The sequence below is a fragment of the Electrona antarctica genome (assembly GCF_951216825.1).
Source record: "Electrona antarctica genome assembly, chromosome: 4".
NCBI classification, from domain to species: domain Eukaryota; kingdom Metazoa; phylum Chordata; class Actinopteri; order Myctophiformes; family Myctophidae; genus Electrona; species Electrona antarctica.
In genome coordinates this window covers 3,406,690-3,415,216 of record NC_136809.1, presented here as the reverse complement: position 1 = coordinate 3,415,216, position 8,527 = coordinate 3,406,690, and the positions used below count along the sequence as shown (strand labels likewise).

Sequence of the window (8,527 nt, the reverse complement as noted above, 5' to 3'; positions counted from 1 at the left end):
AATGACAAGGAGATAAATGAGTTGCACAGAGGTCGCTCAGAGGTCACAGAGGTCACCGCAAAACTAGAATTAGCACAACAACTCAGAAGGTGGCGAGAGCTTTGAGAGTGGGCGGGGCTGAAGACAGACACGGCGAGGTCCTAATGAATAATAAATAAACGTTCGCTCTGAAACAATATTTATTCAAAGATTTGCACCACTTTTTCCACACATTTTCAAAAATAGCAGATCTACAAGCTCATAGCAGCTTGTAGATCTGCTATTTTTCAATAGCTAAAGTACAACATAATGCTTTAAACCCCCAAAAGGGTTCCTTCCTGAATAGGGTTACGATGAAAACCTCCATACAAGGCAGGCGTGGAGCGCCCCCTGCAGGCATAGTTGTTGGGTTACCTTTGATCTGGTTGTTGAGATACACCGTGGCGTCAGGAAGTCCCTCCCCCTCCACGCTGTTGAGGACCCGGCCCGTCACAGAGAAGCCCATCACACGGAAGATAGGCTGCAGAGAACAATGAACCAGGGGTTGACTCTAAAGGCCTCAGAGGCACAGGCTGCAGAGAACAATGAACCAGGGGTTGACTCTAAAGGCCTCAGAGAACAATGAACCAGGGTTGACTCTAAAGGCCTCAGAGAACAATGAACCAGGGTTGACTCTAAAGGCCTCAGAGGCACAGGCTGCAGAGAACAATGAACCAGGGGTTGACTCTAAAGGCCTCAGAGAACAATGAACCAGGGGTTGACTCTAAAGGCCTCAGAGAACAATGAACCAGGGGTTGACTCTAAAGGCCTCAGAGAACAATGAACCAGGGGTTGACTCTAAAGATAGGCTGCAGAGAACAATGAACCAGGGGTTGACTCTAAAGGCCTCAGAGAACAATGAACCAGGGGTTGACTCTAAAGATAGGCTGCAGAGAACAATGAACCAGGGGTTGACTCTAAAGGCCTCAGAGAACAATGAACCAGGGGTTGACTCTAAAGGCCTCAGAGAACAATGAACCAGGGGTTGACTCTAAAGGCCTCAGAGAACAATGAACCAGGGGTTGACTCTAAAGGCCTCAGAGAACAATGAACCAGGGGTTGACTCTAAAGGCCTCAGAGAACAATGAACCAGGGGTTAACTCTAAAGGCCTCAGAGAACAATGAACCAGGGGTTAACTCTAAAGGCCTCAGAGAACAATGAACCAGGGGTTGACTCTAAAGGCCTCAGAGAACAATGAACCAGGGGTTGACTCTAAAGGCCTCAGAGGCACTTGGCCCATCGGGCAAGTACAGGTTGGCCCTTTTTTAAACTAGCTCCTCGCCACTCGCCCTACACACTTCCACTCGGTTTGAGCATAGATATATAAATAACCGAGACGCAATGCAAGTGGATGGGGATTCTGGTGCCGTCTCTATTAATTATATATCTATGCTCAAACCGAGTGGAAGTGTGTAGGGCGAGTGGCGAGGAGCTAGTTTCAAAAAGGGGTCATATGTTCTACTTGCCCAAAGGTCATGCCCACTTGCCCTAAAAGTAAATTATACTGTACTATTGTGATATGGCATATAAGTGTTCTATAAAAATACAAATATCGGATCTGGAAAAATCGGTATCGGCAGATACTCAAAATCCAATGATCGGGATCGTCTCACAACTGCAACGCGCTATTTTCAGCATGCAACCAAGTGTAATATCAGCCATTATGATGCCATCACGGCCCGCCACAATACACTATCGAATATTTAGTCGACTAACTAGACTAAAGGTAAATCATTTCAGATGACTAGAATAATGACTAAAACAGAATTTTACTCTAAAACTACATACAATTTTGCTGTGAAAATCAGCACAGATTATAATATATGCACTGACATTACAGGTCTATTAAAGAATAACTGTTGATATTGAAAAGACCCATTCCATATGGTGGCCATATGCCACCATACTGTATACAGTACATAAACAGAGCAGATAATGACTTATTTTTACATTAATTTGGCATTTCACTCTAGTAAAAACAGCATGATGAAATGACCTCCTGGCTAATAAGCCAGACTAATATCACACAACACTGTCGCGGTATATTAATCTGGGCTGGCTCCACTTGGATTTCATTTCCCGGGGGGCGGGTTCAAACATTTTCTCTTTGACGCAATTGGTCAGAGCTACTGTCAGTCAAAAGTCTCAAGCATTGAACGTCACTGTACCAAAGCCCGCCTATATTGCATACCGTGTCCCGATTGGTCCGACCTGTTCTCGGTTGTAGGAAAGAGGCGTGCTACTGAGCCTCGCCAGACCGTAATCCGCTGGTAGGCAATTTTTTTTTGCCAACGGCTGATTCGGTCTGGTTTATTAACCAGGCTACTCCTTACCAGGAGCTTCAAGCTGTTGTGCTCCACCTTGAAGTCCATCCGAGACGGAGCGACGTCGAAGGTGATCCTCTCTCCTCGGTAGAAAGGCACCTACGGGAGGATTCCACAAAGCACAATTAACCCATTCAGACCTGAGGACGATTCTACAAAATGTCTTCCAAATCCTGACAGTTTTCTGAAAAACGCATGTTTCTGTGTCAGTCGTTCTCAAACATGTTCATGTCAAGGACCCCCAAGATTATACTTAATTGGCTGCCGACCCCCAACTGAAAATATGTAGTTCCAGGGACCCCCTCCCAGAAGCAAAGATTTGAGTTAAAAACGTTCGCTCTGAAATAATATATTCAAAGCTTTGCGCAACATTTTCACGCTTTTTCAAAAATAGCAGACCTACAAGCTCGTAGCGCGGCACTCGGTGCCGCGCTATGAGCTTGTAGATCTGCTATTTTTCAATAGCTAAAGCATAACATAATGCTTAAAACAGCAAAAAGGGTTCCCGCCAAAAATGGGTTCAACCAACACCAATGGGGAAATTATAGAATTAGATTAGCCATCATCTATCATGTAGTTACAGTACATTCCACCTTCATTGAGAGCCCAGGTTTTTAAGTGTACGCCCAGCCCACGTCAACATGACATTTATCAAGTGATCCCATACAGCGAATCCTAGCGTAAATGTGGTCGCTCCTTTGATGAATGTCACGGCTGAAACCGTGTTGAAAAGTATTCCAAAGTGCCGACCACAACAACAGAACAGAGCAGGAAGCTCTGTTCAACGACAATAAAATATTCTACGTTCTGGGTCAGAGAGGCTAAATGTCATCAAATGGTGGTTCGTGGCTCAAATACCCAATAAATAAAATAATGGGCCTTGGTTTGAAAAGGGTTGCAGAGCAATGCACTAAGGCATCATCGGGTCATTCAACCCATTTAGACCTGAGGACGATTCTACAAATGCCTTCTAAATCATGACAGTTTTCTGAAAAACTCATGTTTCTATGTCAGTGGTTCTCAAACATTTTCATGTCAAGGACCCCCAAAAATATATGTAATTGGCCACCGACCCCCATCTGAAAATATGTTGTTCCAGGGACCCACAGTAGCAAAGATTGGAGTTAAAAACTCGCTCTGAAAGAATATATATTCAATGATTTCAGGCACTGACTTGTAGGTCTGACTTGTAGGTCTGCTATTTCAAAAATAGCAGACCTACAAGTTCATAGCGCGGCACTCGGTGCCGCGCTATGAGCTTGTAGATCTCCTATTCTTCAACAGCTAAAGTATAACATAATGCTTAAAACACCAAAAGGGGTTCCCGCCCAGAATATGTTAAAACACAAAGCGTACCACGGTGTATTCACCACTGGCCAGCGTGGGGAAGGAGAAGGTCCCGTCCTCCTTGGACAGAGCGCTGCACAGGTAGACCAGAGAGTCATCCCCAGCCTCGGCACCCTCCACTGGGGCTGTGTTACAGCCTCCGATAGCCTGTAGACATGGAGAAACCACATGGTTAACACAGAGAGTCATCCCCAGCCTCGGCACCCTCCACTGGGGCTGTGTTACAGCCACCGATAGCCTGGTGGAAACATGGAGAAACCACATGGTTAACACAGAGAGTCATCCCCAGCCTCGGCTCCCTCCACTGGGGCTGTGTTACAGCCACCTGGAGACATGGAGAAACCACATGGTTAACACAGAGAGTCACACCCAGCCTCGGCACCCTCCACTGGGGCTGTGTTACAGCCACCGATAGCCTGGAGAGTGGAGACATGGAGAAACCACATGGTTAATACACAGAGTCATCCCCAGGCTCTGAGCCCTCCACTGGGGCTGTGTTACAGCCACGGACAGCCTGGAGACATGGAGGAAACTACATGGTAAATACACAGGTAGACCAGAGAGTCATCCCCAGGCTCTGAGCCCTCCACTGGGGCTGTGTTACAGCCACCGATGGCCTGGAGACATGGAGGACAACATGGGAGCAATGTGAGATGCTGGGGTTTCTCTGGTTAGGCATCAATCCACACTTGGTTTAAAAGCACGTATAAAGCAACTTCATGCAATGCTAGACCATCATTTCAAATGACTATGGAAGTGAATTCTAGTGTGCCGACTTTCAGAATAAGATTTTCTACAGTTCTACACCACATACTAGGGCATTCACTTCTAGTAACTAGTTGACTAGTTGCCTAGTTTACTAGTCGACTAGTTGTTTAACTACCTATTATGTAAAAAATAAAATAAATTAAAAAATAACCTTTTTTTTTTTTTTGAAATAAATATTTGTACATTGAAAAACTGTGTACATGGTGACTATAACTATAATCTACCTGATCTTGAGGCCTACAGAATCGGAAGAAAAAAAATAATATATATATATATTTTTTTTTCTTTCTTATCAACTAGTCAACTAGTACCAACAAGGTCGACTAGTGGATTTACTAGTAGACTAGTAAACTAGTCGACTAGTTGCTTAATGCCCTACCACATACAGTATAGTCAAGCCAAACATAATTTATTAATTAGGCCCATCACATTCATTACATGAACTCCTAATCGCATTTGAGATAATAAAAATGTTTTGCATTATCATCAATCGTTTAAATGTTGAAAAATGTCGATACATTTACAGTTTTCGAAAATAGCAGATTTGCAATTTGTGATCATGAATCCTAAAAGGCAACATTCAATGCAAAAAAACAGAATGAAATAGTTAATCGCAATTATTCTGAGACAATTAATAGTCTACTTAAATTTGTAATAGTGACAGCCCTAAACATAACTACTGCAGTCTGGTTAGGTTCACCTCTTGCGTGACAGCCTGCCTAAATATGTCCCAAACCGCCCCCTAAGGTCTTCCACTGCTGGCCTGCTCGCTTTGCCTACAAAAATGGCAACAAAAAAATATGGTGAAGCAGCTTTTTGCTTCTACGGGCCGACGGCGTGGAACAAACTCCCACTGTACCTTCGACAGGCAGCCTCTGGAGACATTTTTAAAGCGCAGCTCAAGACCCACTTCTACACTCTTGCTTTTAATTGATCTTTACATTTTTTGTGTTATTCATGTCCTCACTGTACTGCATAATAAAACTTTATTTGTATAGCACATTCATTTCATGACATGAAATGTCCATCTGTGCAGTCTGCATTACTGCTATTATTTTTATTTTTTATGCCTTGCTTTTCATTCCCCATTACTCTGTAAAGCACTAGTGTTATTATTATTAGCCCTAAACATAACTACTGCACTGTGGTCAGGTTCACCTCTTGCGTGACTGTAGCGGAGTACAGGAGGAAGGTGACTTCCTTCATGGGCTCCACTCAGTCACTCATAAACATAACTACTGCACTGTGGTCAGGTTCACCTCTTGCGTGACTGTAGCGGAGTACAGGAGGAAGGTGACTTCCTTCATGGGCTCCCCGTCGCTCCTCACCTCCCCAGACACATCGTATCCTCCCACCACCAGATGCTCCGTGGCCGGAGCGTTGGCGGTGGACACACGCACCGACGTGGTGCTCTGGAGACAAACACACAAACACAAGCGATTACTTTTCTTACACACGGGCGGCAGTTGCTCAGGGGTAAGAGTGGCTGGTAGAACGGCCAGATGGGAACCGTGAGATTCACAGTTCCATCCCTGTGGGCTCCCCAAGAGTTAGTGTCGAAGTGTCCTTGAGCAAGACACTGAACCCCTAATTGCTCCTGATGTGCAGGTTGGTGCCTTGCATGGTTTCCTCCGCCATCGGTGTGTGAATGGTTGAATGTAGTGCACAATCTATGTAAAGGTGTGTGAATGGTTGAATGTAATGCACAATCTATGTAAAGGTGTGTGAATGGTTGAATGTAATGCACAATCTATGTAAAGGTGTGTGAATGGTTGAATGTAGTGCACAATCTATGTAAAGGTGTGTGAATGGTTGAATGTAATGCACAATCTATGTAAAGGTGTGTGAATGGTTGAATGTAGTGCACAATCTATGTAAAGGTGTGTGAATGGTTGAATGTAATGCACAATCTATGTAAAGGTGTGTGAATGGTTGAATGTAATGCACAATCTATGTAAAGGTGTGTGAATGGTTGAATGTAGTGCACAATCTATGTAAAGGTGTGTGAATGGTTGAATGTAATGCACAATCTATGTAAAGGTGTGTGAATGGTTGAATGTAATGCACAATCTATGTAAAGGTGTGTGAATGGTTGAATGTAATGCACAATCTATGTAAAGGTGTGTGAATGGTTGAATGTAATGCACAATCTATGTAAAGGTGTGTGAATGGTTGAATGTAATGCACAATCTATGTAAAGGTGTGTGAATGGTTGAATGTAATGCACAATCTATGTAAAGGTGTGTGAATGGTTCAATGTAATGCACAGTCTATGTAAAGGTGTGTGAATGGTTGAATGTAATGCACAGTCTATGTAAAGGTGTGTGAATGGTTGAATGTAATGCACAATCTATGTAAAGGTGTGTGAATGGTTGAATGTAGTGCACAATCTATGTAAAGGTGTGTGAATGGTTGAATGTAGTGCACAATCTATGTAAAGGTGTGTGAATGGTTGAATGTAATGCACAATCTATGTAAAGGTGTGTGAATGGTTCAATGTAGTGCACAATCTATGTAAAGGTGTGTGAATGGTTGAATGTAATGCACAATCTATGTAAAGGTGTGTGAATGGTTGAATGTAGTGCACAATCTATGTAGAGCGCTTTGGATAAAAGCGCTATATATTATGAATGCACCATTTACCATTTACAACAATGTATAGAACAATGGCCTCCTCGTTTCCAATCTCTGCTTGAAATCTTGAGTTACTTTTTCTTGTGAACGGGGAAAAAAATCAACCCTTTCTCAAAGTATTTGTCAGGATCTCATAAAAACAGGATCATGTTAAGAAGACACTAACCTTCTCCAATGTCCAGGAAGGATGGGAGGCTGTGATGTCATAATTTCCAGGAAGTACTTTGGAAAACGTATACCTGTGAAACGACAAGCGCGCGCACACACACACACACATTTGAATACTTTTATTTGGATCTACAACAAACAGTAGCATAACAGATCCAAACATTTTTGAGGAGGGTTTCAAATGAAGGCATAACCAGACACCATATGCAGTATGATTAACTCACAGTAATATGAAATGCAATGATTATAGTCTAGCACCAGTCAACAGTATATGAAAAATGTAATAGTCCACTCAAGGATAGACAAAGCATCGCCTCTTCCAAATAGAGAGGCTGCCGATCACTGCAGAGACTGAGCAATATTTGACACACACACACACACACACACACACACACACACACACACACACACACTGATCACACCACACATCTGTGTAGACCGCTTCTATACACCATAATATCAATTAAAAATGAAGCCATGGGTCACATACTTCCCCCCAGCCAGGGTGAGGCCAGTCTGGAGCTTGTCCTCGGTTCCCTCTCGGCTGAGTTTCACTTCCACTCCCGCAGGGCCCAGGGGATGGCCTTTACTGAGGACCTGGGGGACAAGATCACACAGACAACTGGAATTACAATATCAGTAAATTAACACAGTGAATAACTACCAACAACTGTCTAAGTGAACCACCTCAGCATAGATCCCATTGAGACCCGAGACCAGATTCTAGGGTTAGAATTCTACAAATGTCTTCTAAATCATAAACCTGTGTTTCTATGTCAGTGGTTCTCAAACTATTTCATGTCAAGGACCCCAAAAATATATATGTGATTGGCCGCCGCCGCCGCCGAACACCATCTGAAAATATTGCGTTAAAGACAGCACCCAGAAACAAAGATATGAGTTAAAAACATTAACGAATAGTGTTATATATGGTCTTGCTATAATGGTCAGGCCATGGTTGTCATATTATATCATGACAGGAGATGGTGCTGTTGGCAGTTTGCCATATGTTCCTATGGTCATGTTAAAAGGGTTCACTTCCTCTTCTGCCAGGAGTGATGGAGAAATGTAGCCATATTGAATCCCACATGGTTTCTGTATTGTTTGATCTGCAATTCTGAGATAAAGCATCAAAGACATAAAGACTGAGCTTGTACCTTTCTTGATGTGAAGTTACCACAAATATATAATCCTAATCCAGACAACAGTCTTGTCAAAACTTGACTATTGTAACTCCCTCCTTACTGGCCTACCGGCATGTGCACTT

General features: G+C 43.2%; 1 protein-coding gene across 4 annotated transcripts in view; it reads right to left on the bottom strand.

The window, feature by feature from the left end:
- The window catches only part of nomo (nodal modulator), a 67,713-nt gene that overhangs the window by 53,472 nt on the left and 5,714 nt on the right, over positions 1 to 8,527 (bottom strand). Inside the window, exons 5-11 of one of the 4 annotated variants that reach the window (XM_079499212.1) lie at positions 7,751 to 7,857; positions 7,259 to 7,331; positions 5,718 to 5,870; positions 4,298 to 4,307; positions 3,700 to 3,827; positions 2,353 to 2,442; positions 394 to 499 (exon numbers count right to left, since the gene is read on the bottom strand). In XM_079499212.1, coding sequence (XP_079355338.1) covers positions 394 to 499; positions 2,353 to 2,442; positions 3,700 to 3,827; positions 4,298 to 4,307; positions 5,718 to 5,870; positions 7,259 to 7,331; positions 7,751 to 7,857 — 667 coding nt within the window. Of the gene's footprint in view, positions 1 to 393; positions 500 to 2,352; positions 2,443 to 3,699; positions 3,838 to 4,297; positions 4,308 to 5,616; positions 5,666 to 5,717; positions 5,871 to 7,258; positions 7,332 to 7,750; positions 7,858 to 8,527 lie in introns of those variants that run through there. The other 3 variants (XM_079499211.1, XM_079499214.1, XM_079499213.1) reach the window with 3 other exon arrangements.